The sequence below is a fragment of the Corapipo altera genome, unplaced genomic scaffold (genome assembly GCF_003945725.1).
Source record: "Corapipo altera isolate COAL_440 unplaced genomic scaffold, ASM394572v1 0, whole genome shotgun sequence".
Classification (NCBI taxonomy): Eukaryota; Metazoa; Chordata; class Aves; order Passeriformes; family Pipridae; genus Corapipo; species Corapipo altera.
This window is the reverse complement of record NW_020884872.1, coordinates 31287598-31309777: the sequence shown is the minus strand read 5'-3', so window position 1 is coordinate 31309777 and position 22180 is coordinate 31287598. Positions and strand designations below refer to the sequence as shown.

The 22180-nt window shown below is 35.4% G+C and overlaps 1 protein-coding gene across 1 annotated transcript in view; it reads left to right on the top strand.

Annotated features, from left to right (window-relative positions):
- Positions 1-22180, top strand: part of TMEM131 (transmembrane protein 131) — a 90666-nt gene that overhangs the window by 43383 nt on the left and 25103 nt on the right. Inside the window, exons 6-22 of the mRNA XM_027642282.1 lie at positions 824-940; positions 1773-1895; positions 2597-2677; positions 5273-5423; positions 5562-5618; positions 6531-6592; positions 11717-11825; positions 13635-13743; positions 14539-14692; positions 14794-14964; positions 15276-15386; positions 15472-15606; positions 16076-16180; positions 17533-17619; positions 21368-21520; positions 21673-21748; positions 21851-21968. Coding sequence (XP_027498083.1) covers positions 824-940; positions 1773-1895; positions 2597-2677; positions 5273-5423; positions 5562-5618; positions 6531-6592; positions 11717-11825; positions 13635-13743; positions 14539-14692; positions 14794-14964; positions 15276-15386; positions 15472-15606; positions 16076-16180; positions 17533-17619; positions 21368-21520; positions 21673-21748; positions 21851-21968 — 1919 coding nt within the window. The remainder of the gene's footprint in view (positions 1-823; positions 941-1772; positions 1896-2596; positions 2678-5272; positions 5424-5561; positions 5619-6530; positions 6593-11716; positions 11826-13634; positions 13744-14538; positions 14693-14793; positions 14965-15275; positions 15387-15471; positions 15607-16075; positions 16181-17532; positions 17620-21367; positions 21521-21672; positions 21749-21850; positions 21969-22180) is intronic.

Here is a 22180-nt window from a genome sequence, read left to right as displayed (position 1 = left end):
CTGAATGAGAGCTTCTTTAAAGAGTAACTTGCTGCAATAATGGCATACCTTAAAGTATTAAGGTATTGCAGTTCTTGGTCTCAGAGCAAACGCTGGGACTTCTGACTGTGCTGGAAATGTATACTGTAATTGAAGGTTTAACAGCAGATCTCTTTGCTGCTGAAGTGACTCCATTGCCTTAGAGAACTTACAGGAACAAACTGTTCCTATAATTTTTCTGAAAATTCTAAGTCATGTGAAGTAGTGTTAGTGTGAAATAGTCACTCCAATTCGCTAACAGCTGTAAGTAATCATGTTACAGGAACTTACATGTTCAAGAGCATGGTGTCAGCAGGGTTAACTCTTAACCACCTTGTTGTCAGATATAGTCCTCCAGTTTCAGCTTTGTCTGCAGGGCCTGTGGCTTAGCAGAGGCCATATAAACCTTAAAAACTTCAGAAAACCTGTCCATAAACAACTTTTCTCATTTATGGAAGTCTTGAAGTAATTACTTTTCTCCAGTGATCTGTGAACTGTCAGACTAAAATATTTCTGTGATAAGCTGAACTCAGAATTTAACATAAAAATTCAATTAAATATGATCCTGCACCAGATAATATAGTTGTAAACTATTGGTATTTTTATTATTTTTTTACACATTTTATTTGTCTGAAACTTCTACTCCTTTTTTCTAAATCTGCAGTAGACTTTCTAACTTCAGTATTTCTGTAAAGAACATAAGAGATCTTCTGTAGCACAAAAACCATTGTTCATCTGCATAGTGTAATGTCTTCAGTAAACAGTTTTGCTTATCCCTCTGCTTGCTTGCTTTTATTTTTTCCAGAAAATTCTTCCAGGAGGGAATACATCCTTTGATGTAGTTTTCCTTGCAAGAGTAGTGGGAAATGTAGAGAACACTTTATTTATTAACACTTCTAATCATGGGGTATTTACTTATCAGGTAAGAGAATTACACTGTTTCAGAAAAAGTTGTGTGAATCAAAGCAGTATCTATTATGGGACACTTAACCATCCAAGGATATTTGCACAATAATGTGTTGTTGGTTTGGGGTTTTTTTCCATCAACCCAGTTGAAGAAATTTCTATCCCTGCTACCTGTTGTAAAACAAAAATACACCACTGTAAATATCGTAGGGCAGTACTGTAAACCAGACCGATGAAATTATGTAGGATTTAAAACCTTCCCAACACCTTTTTTGTGTTATTTTTGTGGCTTATTGTAGTGATCTGGCTCATTCTGTAGCTCTGTATTAATCTACTCCTGTGACAAGACACTGCTATTCATTAGGCTGGCAAAAAGTCACTCGCATTACTCACTTGAGATTCAGAAAGATAAACCAGACAGATGAGAGAGAATAAAAAATGAAAAAAAAAAAAGATAAATACTCTTGTTGAAAGAATATGACTCTTACCATGACAACATTTTGCAAACAACAACAGAAACACTTCCCATATGGATAGTTTCATAACAGTATGATTAAAGGAACATTTCACATCTCTTTAACCTATGGCTGGTATTTAGTGTTTCAGAATGTCAGAAAAAAGGTGGTATTTTGACTTCCTGTTTTCTCAATATGTCAGTGTAAGTAAGTAGTAGATATGAGAAATGGCCTTCAGCTGCAAACGATAATGGTTTAAAATACTTGGTTAGAATTATACTATAAAATTAATCAAAAGAGTACATGGTGGATTACAAAAACTGGTGAGTGTATTTTAGGCTCTGCAACAGTTACATACAGCTGCTTAAGCTTGTGTTTCTTTTTCTGAACCAGGTGTTTGGCATTGGAGTTCCGAACCCCTATCGATTGCGCCCATTTATTGGGGCACGAGTTCCTGTAAATAGCAGTTTTTCTCCTATAATAAATATACATAACCCCCACAGTGAACCTTTGCAGGTGAGCCTAAGAGGAAAATCGTTAAATGCTCATTTGTGATATTAAACTGAAATTTTTATTTTGAAACTTCTTAAAATTCTATTTGAATTTTAAAGCTGTTTGAGGTCAAGTCTTTCATATTGTGTGAAGTTTTTTCTGTTCAAATGCAAGTCAGTTCTAGAAATTGTAGATTATAATCACAGATCTCTTAATTTGCTAATTGAGGTTTTACAGTAAAATTTCAATTTTTAACATGGTTATTATTACGGCAAAATAAAGATTTAAATTTCACTGGTAATTAAGAGTATTGAAACTTCACTGGTAATTAGGAAGAACACTGAAGCAAACAAAGTTAAATAGATCTTGTGCTTTTAATTTGGTGATGCCTCAGCTTCCTTTTGCCTGTTTTGCACAGTGAAAGTGGTGTTAAGGTGTAGAGTAGTATGTGATGTTGGCAAGCATTCTTATGTTAAGGCAGAATTGATGTCTTTAGCTAACCAAATTCTGATTCTGTGAAGTAAGTGATCCACAAACTATGAAATGCTATAGAAAGACACAAATGTAGCACTAGCAAATGGCTATATCGTCACTGAAATGAATTTATAAGATACTCCAGTAGTCAAATAGTCACTAAGCTATGCCATTGCACGTGATTATACCTGATAACTAGAACAAGATCTCTTTAAAGCTGAGTGCTAACGATTTTCTGTTATCCACCTCAGGTGGTAGAAATGTATTCCAGTGGAGGTGATCTCCATTTAGAGCTTCCAACAGGTCAGCAGGGGGGTACGAGGAAGCTATGGGTGAGTAGCCATGTCTTGCAGCACTCATTGTACTTGCTTGGGGAGGTTTTATTTTGATGAGTTCAGGCTTTCGGGGTTTTTTACTAACTTCATTTCTTGTTTTGTGATCATTAAAATATCCCATAAAAATGGAAATAATAATTTAATTACAGTAAGCCATATGTATTGAGCTGTGCTTTTTTGCAATGCAAAGATCAAAATGATTCCCAGTAGAATAAAGTACACCTACCTGAGCTTTCAGGACAATGTCCCAAAGGCCTGTGAGCTGGATCTAACCCACAGGAAAAAAATACATATTTTGTTTGATTTGTTGGTTATGGGGGTTTTGTGTTGGTTTTTTTGTTGTTAGTGGTGTTTCTTATCTCAGAAAGTCCTTCTTGCAAATTACTGTGAATGCACAGATAGGTTGAAAATGCAGCTGAACAAACTTAGGGAAGAAAGTCCTATTAAGGACTAGTACATAAAAGAGCAGCTTGTCTAGCTCATGATCATGAGCATGTCTAGCTCAATCCCTAGATCATGAGTCGAGAGTGGCTGGAAACTGTTCTGGAAAATATTCCTACATGCATGCCCTGCAGTTACTCTTTACTCTCTGGTGCTAGAGACAAGGTAGTGGGTTGAATAGACTCATGGTCTCGCCTGTTGAATGTTTTGTCATGTTCTTCACTTAATATAGTTTTGAAGTAACACCTACTGATATCTTTAAGTGAAATAAAATTTAGAAACATCCTGATGGTAAAGTTTTGGCGTTATTCTATATATTACACTGTTGGTAATGTCCAGCTGTCATGTGACAGTTTAACTTGCTGTAAGAGTAAAGCCAGGATATTACCAAGTGAGCTATGAAGGACAGTCACAATACTTAATTCTTGTCTTTTCTGGAGAAAGTCCATTAGAATGGCAGTGTTTTAGTGTTAGATACAAAAATGCAAGTAAGTATTAACACAGATCGCAAGCATTTTAAAAAATGCAGTGGAAAGAGATGCTGAGGGTTAGATGTAAACATGAAAATGGATTTTAAAAGATGAAGGTCCTAATGTCTTGACACTGTTTTAGTCAAATTGTATTGCTTCTAAAGATAGCCCCTTCCTTGTTGTCAAAAGAACTCAAGAGGAATGTTTTTCAGAGCACGTAGCTTTTCAGCTTCTCTGGGCCAGGTTGCCAGTTAAAGCACTGGTGACTAGCATGTGAAAGCTTTCAGTGTCTTGCACAGACTAATCCTCTTGTTTCCCTTGTCAGCCATTGGTATTTCAAAACAATAAGGCAAATAGAAAAAATCAAACCAGTACGAGGAAACACCCAGATACATCATTGTCTTGGTTATGTCAAGAGCTTCACCGCAGTTAGAAAAAACTGCAAAGTAGAAGAAACTATTTGAAATATGGTGATGATACTTTGACATATGGATTTACATAATTGTCTAAAATTATTCTGATACCAAATGCTTGGATGATTGGATGAAGTGGTCTGCGTATGCAGGAGTATTTCTGTAATCACTCTTCAAAGTTACTTCAGGGATCCAACCAACTTTGGATCTCTGGTTACACATATGGAAGAGTCAGATCACATCCTTTTAAACATTAATGAATGGCTGCATTATGTTGGATTTGTGAAAGAGTGTGTAAACAGAACTTGAAAGCTTCTTGATTTGATATTCGGCAGTTTTCAAAGAATACATACAGCTTGACCTCCAGCATGCATTGGTGTGAGTTTCAACTACAGAGAGCACAGGAGAGGTGTATAAAACAATTGGTTACTTCCTGTCCAATTTCCTACCTCAGAAACATGAAATAAGCTGCCAACTGAAACAATACCAATCATTGCAAGGACTACTCATCCAAAATTTCTACTTTCTGTTGTATTTATTTGCACTTAAAGTGTAGGAAGTTCCAAATTTCAAATCAAGGCTTTTATCCTCTATTAAAAACAAAATAAAAATACCAATGATGTTGGTATGTCAGTTACAGAGCTGAAGTTAGTCTTGTGCTGCAGCTGTGTACACCAAATACAGAAAGAGTTGTCTTTCAAATCTTGAATGCAGATTGGAACTGATGGAATAGGCATGTACAGAAACTAAAATGCATTTTGACTTTTTGCTGTGAGTTACGTGATGGCTCCACAAGCTTCTGGCTACTTGGAGTTCTGCACTATTTCAGTTTGTGTTTAGGGCTGAAACTGTATGGCTTGTGTCTGCTTTGGAGAAAAAACAATTAGGATATGCAAACCCAATATTTGATCTTACAGTACTCAACAACATTTTTATTAACAACTTTTGTTTATTGGTAGAATTCTGTTAATTTAGTCTGCTGTGTTTTACCACAAAGTAATACATAAAACTTAGAATTGGGATGTGGAAGTTCTCTTGCATATACCTGTTTTTAATCAGTGTCATATTACATGTTTAAAACTAATTTATAAATTAATTTAATTTATAAATTAAAGTGTAATTTTAATAATACGGAGTCTACCTCTTTCTGCCTTTGCAAGTTTTTCTCTTAATACAATTATACTCAATGCTTCTATTGTAATTATTTGGTATGACAGCTTTTTTTGTAATTACTGGACTCTCATAAATGTGCTTTGGTTATTTATCAGGAAATACCTCCCTATGAAACAAAAGGAGTGATGAGAGCCAGCTTTTCTTCAAGGGAAGCAGATAATCATACAGCCTTCATTAGAATAAAAACAAATGCCTCAGACAACACAGAATTTATCATTCTCCCTGTTGAAGTAGAAGTTACAACAGGTTTGTAGAAGAGTGGTTGTTTTTGTTGATTTTGTTTTGTTTTGTGGATTTGGTTGGGTTTTTTTTTTTTCAGTTATTCAAATTAATTAACTCTTAGTATAATAAGAAAATAGTAACTTTTATTTTTTCTCCTTAAAGCACCAGGAATCTATTCATCAACAGAAATGCTAGATTTTGGTACACTACGAACACAAGGTAAAGTATTCTTCAGGTCTACTATAAGGAGTAGGGTGGGAAGAGGAAAGCCCACTTATCTTTGTATTGTTCAGGGTTGCTTGTGGAATGATACTTTTGAGACTGATAATAGCATGTTACAACAGTGCACAGATACATTAGCGGCAAGTATACTTGAGATGTGTACAAGCAAACAGTAGTTTGCACATCTGGTTCTAGGTCTAGTAATAACATTAGTCTCACACAGTTGTACATGACTTAGTCCAAAAACCATTTTAGTTTACTTAGTTTGTGAACTTGTTTTGAAATACTACCTTACATCTGCATAAGTTTTAATGTTTCCAGACACAGGGAATAGTGAACTAGGTGTGCAAACTTAATCAAATCTGTTATTTATGATAAGATGTTTTTCAAGTGCCACTTACACATTTGTGCTTAACATTAATTAAATTAATATTACTTGGTGAAATAAAATATATACATTGGAAAGTTGTAAAACTGAAGGTATCTTTTGAAACTGTAAAAGGGACTCGTTACTGAAGAAAAACAGATCATCTTTTTTCAAGTAAAAAGAGATAGCTTCCGAGGTATTTTCCCTTGCAACTTCCTTAACATGCAGAGATTTTACATGTAAGATTAGTTTCTGCTGGTGCATCTGGCAAAATCATTCATTGTAGTATTTTTAGCCTATTTATTTCTTAATATGTTACAAATACAAATAGTTAGCTGAAGCATGTAATACCTACTAATACACAAAACTGTGGTTTTTAAGTGTGTCAGTTTCTTGGGACTGGCTGTTCTGTCGTGTTAGTCTTAACTTTTTAACTCTAAACAGTGGATTTATTTGAGGAACCAGCTAGTGCAGATGACTTTGTATATGTTTCTTATGTTAAAATAGCCTAATAGGCAGATGTGGTTTTTTTTCTTTAACAGATCTGCCAAAAATTTTAAATCTACATTTATTAAATTCAGGAACAAAAGATGTGCCAATTACAGTAAGTTTTATTTCCTTTCAATTTGAAACTTTCTTATGGATTTACTTTCTCTCATAAAAATTGATCATTCACAGGTTCACCATACAGTGTTCAGAATTAGAAGCTAGGTGATGTGTGACTGAAAATGTTACTTAATAGGAAGGCAAATAATTTTTGTGCATGGTAAAATTAATTTGCTTCATAGCCTTCTTTGAATGCTCGGATGCTTTGAACAGCATTTATAGGCTGTGCCTGCAGTATCTGAACTTCTGAAAGCTTTTATACTTGAGAGCAATAACTCATGTTCATTGAATGAGATTAACGCAGAGTCTGTGAGATTCTTTGTCCTCATCACACACAGATCACATTTACAGATCAGTGTAAAAAGTGGTTGCCCAACATAATCTTTTAAGATAAGCAATGAGTAGCTTTCAAGAGCTGACTGTAAAATGATCCTTGTTTTCTTGAGCTTATCTGCTTTGTAGCTTGAAATACGAAAAAACCCCAAACACTCTAGAGCCCTTTTCAGTAAGATCACTGAAGCTGGATGTAAAGTGCAGCCAGCTTCAGAATTCTAGAGTTTGGATTTTCTGTTTTCTGTTTTATTACAGAATTTTGGCTCTAGTCTGGTAGTCCGCCTTTGTTCATTCATACCTTTTTCCTGTGTGATTTTTCTCATTGCCCACTATTTTTCTCACTTCTTCTTTCTCCCCTTCCTGTCTTCCGTGTTTTCCAGATTTAGTTGTGTAGCTAGCTAGCTATACCTTGTCCCAGTACACTTCAAAAAGTGTTGAAGTGTTGAAAAGAAACCAGAGGAGCGAGAAGAATGACTGAAGGATTGGCAGAGGTTTCTTACTGAGCTCTTGGAGACAATGTGTGTTTGTAAAGGTTATAGTTGTAACTATAAGGAACAGTGTATTCATAGTACAGATCTAGCAAAACCTTAGGATACTGGAAACTGAGGCTTAATGAATTTAAAGTAGAAACAGGACACATTTTTAGTAATGAAGGTAACTTTTCACTGTGACAGTCCATTGCAGTGCTTGCTAAGTAATGATTTTCAAGTCAACAGAGACTTGCAGTATAGTGCAAACAGAATTTAATTCGCTGACTTCCTAATGCGTTATTGCATTTATGAGGTCAGGTGATCCTATAAGGTCTCTCCTGGCTTTGTAAGCTATGACCCAGCTTCCGTGGAGTTTTTTTTTAAAAAAACTGTATATGATTTTTACAATCAGAAGGTTGGTAGATTTAGTGTTTTTTCAGCTAGATCTGAGTGTCCATCTTCTTAGATTTGATGGGATTTTGGCATAGGGATGCTTTTTCAAGTAGGTAATATATTTCCTGAGTACAATGCAAATAACCATATATTCACACCATCAGTTATCACTTCTAATATCTGATAGTGCAGTGCCTAATTCATACTCCACTATTTTAAAAAAAAAAAGCCTATCCATTTTTTTTAAATCTGTGGTCTTTACACCATGGGCTATAAACCAGAGATGTTTGTCTAATGGAAAGCTATCATTTGATAACCATTAGACATGTCATGACAAAACTTTTTCAGATAAATTATTCTTTTACAGTGTATCAAAGCAGTAAATTTGGTATTCTCAAAGCCTTCGGGACTCACTTTTGCAATGAAAAAGTTACCACATCAGTCCAGATGTGATGTATTTTTCAGTGTGTCACATATGGCACATCAAGTCAGTTGTTCTTCTCATTAAGGCACACCTTTGTTGGGAAATTTGTAACCTTTCTACCTTTCGAAGCCCTGTAGGAATTTCTGCTTCTGTGCCGATTAAGGGATTTCAAAGTGGTAAGCAAGAGTAAAGAATTTTTGGAAAAAGGAAAGCTTGAGAAATGGAGTTCTGACCCTTTAGAGTTAGAGTTTAAAAGCAGTGAGACAGAGCTGTGTGACAAATTTCATCTTAATGTCAGAAGAAAAGGCCAAGGCTATATTTAGCATATGTTTAAGCTGGGTGTTGGAGGAACTAAATATCTTCAGGTCATCAGTGTGTGAGACTGCTAATACTGTTACCAGAGTTGTAGTTGTTCTGCCTTCAAGTACTTAGTCATGCTGTAGTCCAGAAAATTGGTTGAGGAAAGTAACAGCAAGTCATCACTTGACTTTGTTTTTTAAGTTTTAAAATTCCTTATAAAATCTTCCTCGTGTTGAAGGATTTGCTCCATTACTGGGGAGTATAATGTTTATTTCATGACTGGATAAACTACTGGATTGCTGCAACAATTAAGCCATGCTGTCAAAAACCTAGTAAATGTAGATTATTGAACACTTCCTTTTGTCTCTTCTCTAGAATGAAAATTTTGTTTCCTTAAGGCAATTTAAACCCATTTGATTGCTAAAAGTAAAGACACACTTCAAAACTTGAGTTCCTCATCATGTTTGTTCAATGAAGAACCAGGAACTTCAGGACAGCCATAGTGAAGCTGAGTTCTGTCAGTTTGAAAACAAATGTATTTGTATAAGCAAGTATTTAGTTCTGTCACAGCTCATATACTCATATACTTTACTGGTTACAAGAAGTACTTGCTTCTGCATTATATTTTCAATCTGCACATTTAAGTGCATGCATTTCAAAACTGAGGGTTAAAATCTAGTAGTAGTTTATTTGATGGCTGTTCTGAATGGTGCTTATGGAGATAGTGAACTTCAGTTAGTTAGGTGTTTCCCTGTTTTAACAGAAGGCTGAGTAATTACTGACAATTGTGTCTGTAAAAGTGAACAGAACGGTAGAGAGGTGGTTCTGCACTAATGGAACTAGCCTTGGTCTGCTAGCTGTAGCCACAGAGCTTTTTTGTCTTGGAGCAGGGTAGCTGTGTCTTTACTGTCTGTAATCAAAAGTCTACAGCCTTCTCAGTCTTTAGATCAATATACTAGATGGATGGATAAGATAAAACTGAGTTCTGGAGCTTCTGACAGGTAAACAGCATGGAAGAACATGTGCCAGTCTTTTAGTTTATTAGAATACATGTAGTCTGAGAGTACTTAAACCTTCAAAGTCTTTCTCAAGAACTGCTCAACAGCACAAAGTTTTCTCCTCCTTCTGTGTCCTGTAGAAATTTAAAGTCTTAATTTTCTGCTCTTATGCTAAATATTGGATGTGTCTTCATAGAGCAGGGTTGGGAATCTTGAATCGGGCATTCTGTGGGAAAACCATGTGTTACTGAAGCATATCTATTTAGAATTATTCTTTCCCACAGAAGTTGCTGTTAGAAAATTTTCAGAGAAAATTGGTGGTATTAGATTCTTGATGAAACTTGTTTTGCATGTATTTTCATGTCCCTATCTGATGAATTTTAATTCAGGACAAGTTTTGCTTGAGCCTTAATTGAAATATGTTGAAATTTGCACAACGTGAAGTTGAAAGGATTGCTAAGCATGTTTATTTTTCCTTTAGTTGTCTTAATTCTGTATTTCCCTTTATAGCATGTAATCAAGCAACAAATGAGAGATACATTATGTAGTTCAGAAATTTTCAACAAAACAGTGTAAATTACTTCCTTTACTAAATTAATTAGCTGTAGACATTTTGAGTAAATACATCTAGATTTGTTACAGTCATGGTTTAAGAGATGCTGGTTTTCTGACAACAGACTGTCCTTTTGAATATTTCCAATTTGATTTACTAAATGAAATCAACATTATTTCAAACCAGTAATTAAAGAAAGCATTTTGCATGAAGCTAGCTTCTAGAAATGGTTGACCTTTCTGTCATGCAAAAGTTGTGAATTTCATTACTTCTTTGGTTTCATCTGCTTTAAGAGAGTTCTTTTTTTTAAAGACATGTCAAGATTTCAGTTTTGTAGTGTGGATTTCATTAGAAGAAAATTGAGAATTATTAATTGATTCATGAGGAGAAATAGCAAATATCTGCACCATGTGTATTTAGGTGGTGGACAAAGGTCAGTACTATAAATCCAAACTATAAAACTTTGGTTGAGTTAGCAGAGATTATTCATTAGCTGCTAGAGTGTAGTGCTGCTTGTTTCCTCTAAAGATCATGTGATCTGCAGAATTTAGTTACGTACAATTTTATGACTTTAATTTACAATCAAGGACAGCTTAGCTTGGAAGAAGTGTAATTGGTTTGTACCACTAGCTGTCTGCCTTGCTCCTCTCTGGCCAAGAAAGCTCAGCTGCTTGTGAAGCAGGTGCTAAACCGCTGCAGCCCAGCATAAGGTAAACCAGCACTCATTTCAGTTTCCTTAATACAGCATCCTGTAATTTGCTGTGGCTTAACAGCTGCTATGTGAGCAGCTGAGCTGTTCTTAAAGCAGAAGACAGCTGGGGAGGAAGAATCATGGCAGCCATCCTAATTTTAAGCAAAACAAGAATAAGAGCGTTTAAATGCTCCATGCCCAGTTTCTCTCTATGGAATCTAGAATAGAGAGTTTGCTAGCAACCTTTATAAAGTCTCCAGATGATGACATGGAATCCCTAATCCTGCTGCATAGCAAAGAGTACCTCTACAAATCAGCTCTGGCTATTAACTGACACAACAACTATTCCAGTAATGCCCAATTTACCTTTTCCATTTAGTTTAAACCAGTAATCCTCATATGTAAAAGGTAACCTTGTAAAATGTTAGTGTAGAACGAGTGTCATCTCAGATTTGCAAAACTGTTCTCTATATAGTTAGTTTGTTTGTTTTTTTTTCTCTGTGGCAGCTCTGAAGACTTAGATGGGATCAGAGACAAGGTAGATGTCTGTATCATCACTGGTAGTTGAACAAGTCAGTTGACAGCTTTCTTAGTGAGTGCCCCAGAAACAAATAGTCTAGCTTGTAACCCCTGCAGCATTAAGAATAAAAAATAAATCTTAATTTAAATAAAGCTTATTTTCTAATCTATTAACATGTTTCTGGCCATACTGTCACTTCATTCAACATCCCCAAGGAGAATTCTCTATTTCTCATTTTCCTGAACACTGACTGAGTAATTTACAGTACGTGAAAAAAATTCTAAAACAGCTTTATAGGATGCTTTGTTATAGGAAAGATAGACCTGCAAAAACTTGGGGAGAACTAGTTGCACTTGTATCATTGTGAAAGATATGTGAAAGCTGCACTGCTTGTTAGCAATCATGAATTTACAGGTGCTTCATATTTTGATTGTTTGCAGAGTGTTAGGCCTACACCACAGAACGAAGCTATAACAGTACATTTCAAGCCAGTTACGTTAAAGGCGTCTGAAAGTAAATATACCAAAGTTGCAAGTATTAGCTTTGATGGTAAGTAGTACTCCTCTCTTCTTAGAACTTTTCAAGTGCTTCTGAAAACTTACTGAAGCTTCATTAATTATTTTCACTCTTTTAACAAAATGCTATTTGTAATTTTGAGAAGGAAATGGAATTTTCCTACCTGGAAAAGGCTTATGTTTCTTTTAAACTTCAATTATTTCTGAAAGGATTGTCTCTGTTCATGACTGGCAAGTAATTTAGACTGATGAGAAGGTATTCTTAGTATTTCTAATAAACATAACAGTATTCTTATGTTAAGACACTGATGATTTAAATGTATTTTTAGTCTAAACAGGCAATTGTTTTTGAGAAATCCTAATAAAACAGGTACACGTTATTCCTGGAGATATTCCAGTTAGGCAGAAGAGAAAAAATTTCACAATGAGAACAATCAGCCATTGAAATAATCTCCCTAGGAAGGGGTGGATTCCCCAATATTGGACACTTAAGATCCATCTGGCCAGGGTGCTCAGCCATCTTGTTTAGACTGTGCTTCTGCCAGGAAAGAATAGACCAGATGATCCTTGAGGCCCCCTTCCAACCTGGTATTCCATAGTGTGACTGTAAATACTATACTGACGTTTTGTAGAAAGGCACCTCAATTTTTATAGAGATTTTAATCTACTGGCAGAATGGTGGTGACTACTCCTATGTTACTGCTTTAAAATACTAATTGGTGCTGTAAGTCTTTCTTCCTGGATTGCTTAAAAATGGAACCTTATAGATGCAATACTTGTGACAGACATAATTTTAGAAGTTGTATGGATAAAGACAAAAGGATCGATTTTTTTATTTTTTTTTTTAAAATTATCATTTAGTGATTAGTACTTTAGATATTTAATGGCATACACTTTGTAAGATGAGTGAAGTATGTTTTAACCTATAAATAAATCCTGAAATAGCTGAACTCTGTCAACCTGAGGTCATAATATGTTCAGGTTTTGAAACTGGTAGGATTTGTTATATGAGGACCTCCTGGCTAACATATGGTATGTCTTGGAAGGAAGTTCCCAGGAAAAATACATAGTCAGGCTGCTTAATGTGTTTAAGGAATTGACTTGATGAATTCTTACCAGTGAAGCAGCCAGCCCTAAATATTTGCAATTTCAGCTGTCCAAATACATATGGGGCTTCAGGGGCTTGGTGATTTCTCTTAACTAGTATTTGAATCTCTTGACTTTTCTGGCACTGTTGCTACCAGGCTGACATTGCTTGACCTGTGATCTTGGAGCAGACCTGTGAGCATCATTCTTGGTTGTTGTGTGGTTTGGGTTCTTACATGGATTCTGCTTCTATTTCTGTAAAGTTTTGCTTGTCTTTCATTTCTTTGTTACTAAGATGTTGTTGTGTTTCTGGCCCAAAGTTCCTCTCAATTGGTAGCTCTAAATGGGGAGCCCAGCAATCTCAAGATTCTATTCTGTTACTGGAGGGATAGATGTATTCCATACTCCCTAGTGGGGAGTTCAGATCATCTGGGATCCATATTATCCTCTGGAAATGTCCAAGTTAGTTATATGACAGGAACAGCCAGGCTTCCCTATCGCAGATAAGCTTACTAAATCAGGTAGATCATCTAACTGGTCTTAACTGGGAAAAATTCAGAACTCATATCCCTTGCTTCCTAGGCTTTACACTATGCCAGTTGCTTATTGAAATTTCCTTAAGATCCATTTTTTTTCTTCCATGATACTACATTTCTGAGCTAGCTGTGTGCTTTTATTCTTCCACTCATTCTAGTCTAACCTAATAGATCATTTTTTGGTCTGCTTTAACAAACTTCTTACGTTCTTGTGTGTACAGCATCAAAAGCAAAAAAAGCATCACAGTCTTCTGGGAAAATAACTGTTAAAGCGAAAGAGAAGAGCTACTCCAAACTTGAAATACCGTATCAAGCGGAAGTGTTGGATGGGTAAGCTTACAGTAACTGAACATAGTTCAAAAGCTAAATGCTGGGAATTTAGACTTTTTGAGGGGGAGTGGGATATAAAGAGGTGATACTCAAACTTTCTGAATCTGGAGCTCATTTAGAACTACAATTACTTGTTTGAATTTTTCTGGTTTTAAATAAGTAGAAGAGGTAGTCTTAGCAATTCATAAACTGTTTTCAAGGCTTGAGTTCAAATTGTTTGAAGGGAGTTGTTTTTCAGAGCAACTGAAGACTGCAGATGAGACATTTTAAAAATGCAGTATTGGAAACTTTTCTGGTTTTGCATTTGCTGTTCTCTTGCAATATGAGTAAGGGTAGAGAAAATGTTTTTGGTTTTAAGCAAAATTTTGACAGAACTGTCAGTGTTTTCTTGGGTTTTGTTATTTATTTACACAATATGGCTATGTCGACTTTAAAAACATATTTTAAATGAGATGCTACTTTATCAACAAAACTGAGAGAGTATTTTAAAGGCAAACAGGCCTTACCTATCAGAACTCTTGTGCTGCAGACACCTGATTTCATTAATAAGAAATATGCATGACTTGCAGACTATCTTAATACTTGTCCTCCTGTTATGCTGTTTTACATGTTTTCTTACCTCATTTGAATTACTTAATTATCAAAGTCCCTGTAATGCTAATAACATAGCTTCAACATGCATTGGGATATGTACCTTTTTTGCTGTTTGAATTGATGAATTCTCGTCTTTGTGCAAGGAAAACGCTTTATGTTGGAGGAAAATCTTTATTTCCTTACACTGTTTTCTTCTAATAGATACTTAGGATTTGATCATACTGCCACACTCTTTCACATCCGTGACAGCGCTGCTGATTCTGTGGAAAGACTGATCTATCTAACTAACACATTCAGTTTTGCAGTCCTTATACATGATGTTGTGTTACCAGAAGAAGCAAAACCAATGTTTAAAGTAAGTCTCATTTCAGTGAATACTTTTACATAATAGTAAATGCTTAAATGTGATGCACTTTGTTCAATTATAACATTGATCTTCATTGTTCACTGATCTAGGTCCAGAACTTCAGTAAACCAGTCTTAATTCCACCTAATGAATCCAGATATATTTTTACACTTCATTTTATGCCTTCCACATCATCCGTTCACATAGATAACAATATTCTACTTATCACCAATGCTTCTAAATTTCACCTACCTGTCCGAGCATACACAGGATTTCTAGATGTAAGTATTTTTCTTTTTTTTCTAGCTACTTTAGTCTAAATGGAGGCAGACTTCCTAGAACTCTTTTTAATTCTTTTTTCTATTTCAGTTACTGATGAAAAATTCTTTTTTGTTCCCTTCAGTTTTGCATAGAAAATGTGTAGAATTTTGAGCTTGCCATGGTACAAGTTGTATTAGACTTATTCATCATCATGGCTAGGCTTCACAAATGAAGATTTGGGACTAGACTTATTAATGCATTGTTTAATGAGCTTAGAGTGTGAGCACACTTTGTTTAACTCATGCTAAAATACTTTTATCAATCTTTCTAGTACTTTGTACTGCCTCCAAAAACTGAGGAACGATTTATAGATTTTGGCATATTGAGTGCAACAGAAGCTACCAGCATTTTATTTGCAGTCATTAACAGCAATCCAATAGAGGTAAGGGTGGATTTATTTTTATTTTATCGTTTAAAAAGTTTACATCTGTGTTGTTACTGAAAAGAATACCTTTGTTCTTTTTAAGCTGGCTATAAAAAGTTGGCATATTATAGGGGATGGTTTGGCCGTAGAACTTCTAACAACCGAAAAGGGAAACAGAACAACAATAATTGCAAACCACCATGAACTACAAAATGCTACTCCATCCGATCAGTCCTCGGTAAGTAATCCTTTGAATCCATTGCTTAAAGCTAGATTTAGGTGGGGAGAAAAAAAGAGAGAACCTCTGCTACTTCTTGCAGTTTGACTTTAGGCAGGGCAGAGGTAAGAATTCTTAATTTTTATCTGAATGTGAGTATGATAAAGCATGTAGATTTTCTAAATTTATTTTAAGAAGCAATATTGTATTCAAATTGGTTAGATTTTGAAAGGGTAAACTGCAGAAACAGCAATCTCCATGCCCTCAGATATTGCTGATCATTCATCAGAGTAGAAATTTATCACCACAAGGAATAGATAATTTTTGTGTTAGTCCCTTATGTGTGTGAATTTTTTGTGTACCAGTGACAGTGCTTTTAAATAGATTTTGAGTCAATTTAAAGGAATCAGAGGATGTTGGGTATGTTTTTAGTGAAACTTCTTTACGTTTAAAGGAATACAATGGATGACCCTTTTCCTACCATTTGCAGGTGGTCCTAGCATCGGGCTATTATGCCGTGTTCAGAGTAAATCTAATAGCAAAAGAACTTGAAGGAATTCATGATGGAGCTGTACAAATCACAACAGATTATGAGGTATCTTATTGTATATTCATGGGTGTTGCCCAAAAGATATGTTGAGTCTTTAAGTGTGAAGTTTTAAGAGTTGAATTAGTGGACAGGTTATACGGTCTGGGAGAAGTTGAGGTTGGAAGGGAGCTCTGGAGGTCAGGTTATCTTTGCAAGTTAACCCTGCATCATACAACAGTATGCTTTCATTATGATTTTCATCTGACTTTCAGAAATAACCATTTAAATCGACCTACTGCTTTGCAGTATGGATTTTTCAGTGACGTGACATCCTCAAAGCATCAATGCATGGATCTGTGGGCGTAACACGTGCTGACAATATTCTTTTCAGTACATTATCAGTTACTGAAATTAAGCAATAATTTTAGACTTTTTGGTCAAAACCCAGTGTGAAAGCTGTTTTGTAGAACAATAGAATCATTAAGGTTGGAAAAGGCCTCCAAGATGATCAAGTCCATCCTTTGACCAAATACTACCATGCCCACTAAATCATATTGTGCAGTTTCCTGGCAACTGATGAAACAGTTCTTGCGCTAAGATTAGTACAGGAGAGAACAACCAGTTAATTCTCAACTTCCTATGGCATATTTTTTCCGGAGAGAGATTCTATTGGATAATGGAATGTGAATTTAATATCTTTTTGTGATATATGTAGAAAAACACCCAAATGTGACTCTGTGCTTTTGAAGTCAGGAAATTATATTACTTACTGTGTGGTTCTAATGGTGCTACAGAACATGGGAAATTCCTAATTTTTGCCAGTTATCTGAGGTTTTAAGATTTTTTTTTTTAATGTGTCTGTACATGTATGTGACCCTTCAATTATAGAGTCTGAAGCATTTCATTTTCTTTCTTGTTCTTAAAAGTTATTCTACTTGTATTGGTACTTTAATAATAAGCAGAAAAAATATCATTGCCATCCCTTCCACATTATTTTTTTCTATGTATGTCAAGGTCTTCCCATGACTTCCTAATGTTTTTTGAGAAGTTGGGTGTGTATCCTCTTCCCTCATACTCATTTACTTTAAAGATGTTACCCTCTTGTTTTCCAACAAAGTGAGACCTATATAATACCCTACTAGAGAGCTTATATTTTAAGTATGCTTTCTGTTCCATATAGAATGGTGCTAAGGATGTATGGGTGATGGTATGGAGTGACTGTTTGGAATGTGATGATGTGTTGAAATCTTAATTCATGTCTCCATGTTTTAAATGTTTATATAATCTTAGACTACATTAATTGCAGAATTTCAAAGGTTTTTTTATTCTATACAGTTTAAAAGTGGAAGAGATGTTTAAAGTCTGGAATGTAAGTATTCATTTCTAAACTTTTCATGTTCTCTTTTTTTTTTGTCCAGATTTTAACTATACCAGTGAAGGCAGTGATTGCTGTAGGCTCGTTGACCTGCTCCCCAAAACATATTTTTCTTCCACCTTCTTTTCCGGTAAGAGAGCTGGATCATATCATTAAATGTTTTCCTGCTGTGTTTTTTCTTTATCTGTCCTTTTCAAGGGAGTCCATTGTCTTGAATTGTTGTATGTCAAATTGCTGGAGAGATTGTGCTACTGAACTGTTAGGATTTAGTTTGTCATTATTTTGGGGTTTGGTTTTGGGTTTTTTTTCCCCCCGCGTGTTTCAAGCATGAGTTACCCCTACATTTCCTCTTCAGCCCGCTTGAACAGCATCTTAAGATACTGATATGGTCCCAAACCTGATTCTTTGCAGCTTCATTCTGCCGTAGCTGTGGTCACTTGGTTATTACCAATTCATGCATGCTGTGGCACCCTGAGTAAGAGAGATGAAATTGCGCAAATGCTTTCTCCAAATCCCTGAAGTATTATACCAAAGGCAGCAAAGTCAACCAAGTCAGATAATAAACTGATACTTTAGTATAAGGAGCCCTTGATCTCTGTGGGAGTGCTATTGTACTGTTTCCACACTGAAAGTAGATCTGAAGGGTGCATGGTCGAGTACATGAACAGGAAAGCAAGAAAGCTGTGTGGGTCTACAGGTCTCTGCAGAAATATGTAATGGCTGTTTTTATCCATGCTCCTGCAGTAGTGTTTATTCAGTGAGTGCTGAAAGCAGTTTCTTTGCTCAGGGCAGACTCAAGCAGCAAGATATGAACCATGTAATACTTTCTTCTCACTTGGCATTCAGAATAACCATAGAAGCATGGACAGTCAAGGCATATGGAATTTGCAATTAGTATTCTGATGAAGTCTGAACTTGATGTGACTTCCTGATAAGTGGAGAATGTAATACAATAGAAAAATCATAGGGATAGAGTTTTAAAACTCAAGGGGACTGGGAATGAGCAAAAGGAGATAGAGATGGCAATTTTCTAAAAGGATAAAACTAAGTCCATGCATGTTGTGTGTAAATTTTTGGGGGGTTTTGTTTCCTTGTGTGACCTGCATAGAGTGAATCTCTTGTAGAGCAATATGTGTTCTTCTTCTGATAGCTCCTTAGTATCTCCTGCTTATCTTGCAGTTTTTATACTCTTACTTAGTGTTTTTTCACTGGCAGTTTATCAAATGTTTTACTGCATGTCAAATAAATGATAATTTTTTTGAAAAGTAATGGACTAGGTCTCATCAGAGGAAGATAGGTCAGTCAGCAGGACTTCAGTGACATTTGCGTCGTTATTCATTCCATCTCCCTTCTGACCTCCTATGTCACAAATTGTTCTGAAGTCTTTTGCTACTCTTGAGATGAAGCATTCATGCCTACAGTTGCAAAAATCACTGGTTATTTTTTATCTTTAGGATGCATATTTTCTATTTGACTATACTGCCTCACCATTATATGAGTATTTATTACTCTGAGTGCCATATTTTTAACTTGATCTATGAACTGCTGCATAAGCTTTTGATAAACTGAATTAACTTAAAGGTCCATTTCCCCTTCACCACAGATAAGGCAATTTCTATATTCTGTGTCCTAATTTATTAGTATTCTTAGGAATTATTGTAATGATGAATTCCTGTCAAGTTCATTGTCCCTCTTGAATGCCACATTAAAGTATTTTGTTCCATTTTGGACCATAAAGAAGTCTTGGTCTGCTTGATTTTTTTTTTCCCCTTGTTTATTTACTTTTGCTTTGTTTTGTTTTGGCAGGTGCTACTTCTTGTAGTACCTGTGTTTCTCAGTCTCTGAGGCATAGCTTCCTTGCTGTCATCATTTTTTCTCTTCCCCAGATTGGTGTGATTTTTATTGCCTTCGTGCTTTTTCTAGTGATGTTGTCACATGATAATTCATTCAGGTGACATTTGGCCTCCTGCTTTTTGTTAGGAAGTATAGATTCAGATACAATAACCTTTGACAAGATTCTAGACTGTTTCCTGTGTTCAAGGCCCAAGCTTTTCAGAGTAGTCAACTTCACTTACTATTTCCATTAGTTGATCACTTAGCTCTTTTGATATTTGAGAACATTGACACCAGGCTTACTTGTATTTTTTCTTGGATTCATTTCAAACTAAACCTGTGCTCACTGAATTCATGCTACTCTTGCATCTGGTTATTCTGTAATGCCTCCATTACTTATGAAAATAAACCTAAAATAGCATCAGTTTGTCATGTTTCAGTGTTTGTTAGAGAAATTTGACATCTACACCATCCAGAAATAACTTGGTGCTACTATTTTAGTAACACTTGCTTTTCAGTTCATACCTAGGATGTAGTTCTCCTGCAGCTGTCTGGTTGCCAGTACTGTCTGTCTCTGTTTATAATTTTACCGTATTTGCACCTAAGTCTGATTTCTGATGTTCCATCGAAGTTTGTCAGCAATACACAGACAGTGTATACAGACCTTGTAAAGATCAGTTTCTTGATTTAAACAAATCTTAACTGTGTTGACTTCTGCTTCATAGTCTCATCTTTAGTTCACAGTGCCACCTCTCAGTTCTTCCCTGATCAAAGCTCATCTTTGAGGGCCTGTATGCTAAAAGGCCTTGTTTTGTTTTTCTTACTGCTGATGGGTAAAGCTGTCTTCCCTCATCTGTTGTTTCATGTCTAAATGCTACATAAAGGTCTCAGTAAAATTTTATTTGTTCTACAGAGCTTAACAAACCTGTATCTTGCCCAGTTGATGGCAGTTTGTTACTCATAGGATTCCACAGATGAAGACATACCTCCTATTCAGTTTAACAGAACTGTACTGTTTAGGGATTTGTAGTTTCTTTCCCTCTGCAGTTTTTACTATTGCAAGTGTTACAGTATGTGACTATTTCCTGTTCCTATTGAGCCTGCAAAAGTTCCATCTCTCTCATGTCTCCACTTCAGTCCTTATTATAGAGAAATTTTTTAAAAGCTGAAAGTATTAGTTTAAGGGGAATATTAGAGTCATGTTCATTGGAAGACAGTCTCGGGTATTTATATTTGCTCATATTATTTTATATAAATCTGAAGTCTCACTACCAGTCCTGAATTGCACATTTCTTCCTTTTGTTTTGTTTTTTATTAGTTGTTTACTCTGTACTTGTCAGGATCGGGTGTTGAAGTAAAGTGTAAAACGTGACCACAGAACAGTTGGTTTACAATTGAGGGCAGGGGGAGAGCTTGAGCATTGCAATGATTCTGATCATGACAAATGATTGAACTACATGTTCTGTGCTTAAAAGGTAAAATAACATTTGGCTCAGTAAAGGAAGCAGGGTGTAAAGGTGTGGAGAAAAAACTTGCACTGTTTTCTTCTTAAATGTTGTAATTTTGGTGGCTGATATCTTAATCACATTGGGAGCAGGAAGAAGGGTTGTATCTGTGTTTTAAATGCCCTCTGTCACCTGTAGTGTTTGTAATCCATAACTTCCCTTTAATATTCCTTTAAGGTTATTTCTAATTACTATTTCTAATTACTAGCAAGTTTTCCCTTACCTTTCCTGTTCTGGTACTTTTTTTAACATGATGTGATTAAGGAGAACTGTTTTCCTAGCTCGTCAAGATTCTTAAGGTAATCTTAATTTTCAGAAAGGGATGAACTGTGTTTGGAAGCAGATGGAGGAAAGAATACAATTTCACAGAAAGTTATTACCTTGAAGTGTTGCAACTGGCATTTTTTTAAGATAACATAGTTAAAAATCTCGATTTAACATTTCAGCACTGCTGTAGTCTTTACCAACCTGCATAAATAAATACATATGCTAGGGAAAATGCATATCCTCCACACTTTTCCCCTCTTTTGTTTTCTTTAGGGGAAAGTAGTTCACCAGAGCCTGAATATTATGAACTCCTTTTCTCAGAAAGTGAAAATACAACACATACGGTCCCTGTCAGAAGATATAAGGTTTTCTTATAGAAGGCTAAGAAGTAATAAAGACGATTTAGAACCAGGGAAAAAATCAAAGGTTTGTTTATGCCTTATTTCTAAATGTTTGTAAGTTCTCTCTTCTATATAACATATGTTAAGTTTCTGTGGTCATCAAAAGTCTTATTTCTTTTTTCTTTGGTCATTAGATTTACTGTGCTGTTGATTTATCTTCTCTTATCTGTTTTGCAGATTGCAAATATTTATTTTGATCCTGGTGCACAATGTGGAGATCGTTGTTATGTAGGATTGCCTTTTCTAACTAAATGTAAGTAATGTTCAACTTCCTAATTAAAATAATTTAAAATAAGTTTTGTCCTTAAGCAATGATGTTACTTGAGGAGTTAAAAAAACACATTATTTCTTAAAGCGGAATCTAAAGTTCAGCACAGCATAGCAATGCAAGAAGATGCATGGGATTCTGACTGGGATTTGCATGAGAACTTATTCAAAGAATGGACAGAAATAAAAGAGAACTCAAGCCATAGGTAAGTATTTTATCCCTGTTATTTTCTCAGGCCTTAAATCACTGGAAAACTCTGATATGTGTGCTCTTATAAAATACAAGGTTTCTTAATACTTTATATTTCTGAAAAACCTTAATACAAGGTTTCTCTTTCTTTCTGCCTTTTGAGAGGGAGCCAAGAAAGGAATTACTTGGCCTTCTCTGCAAAACTTCTAAAGAGAACATTTTAAAAGT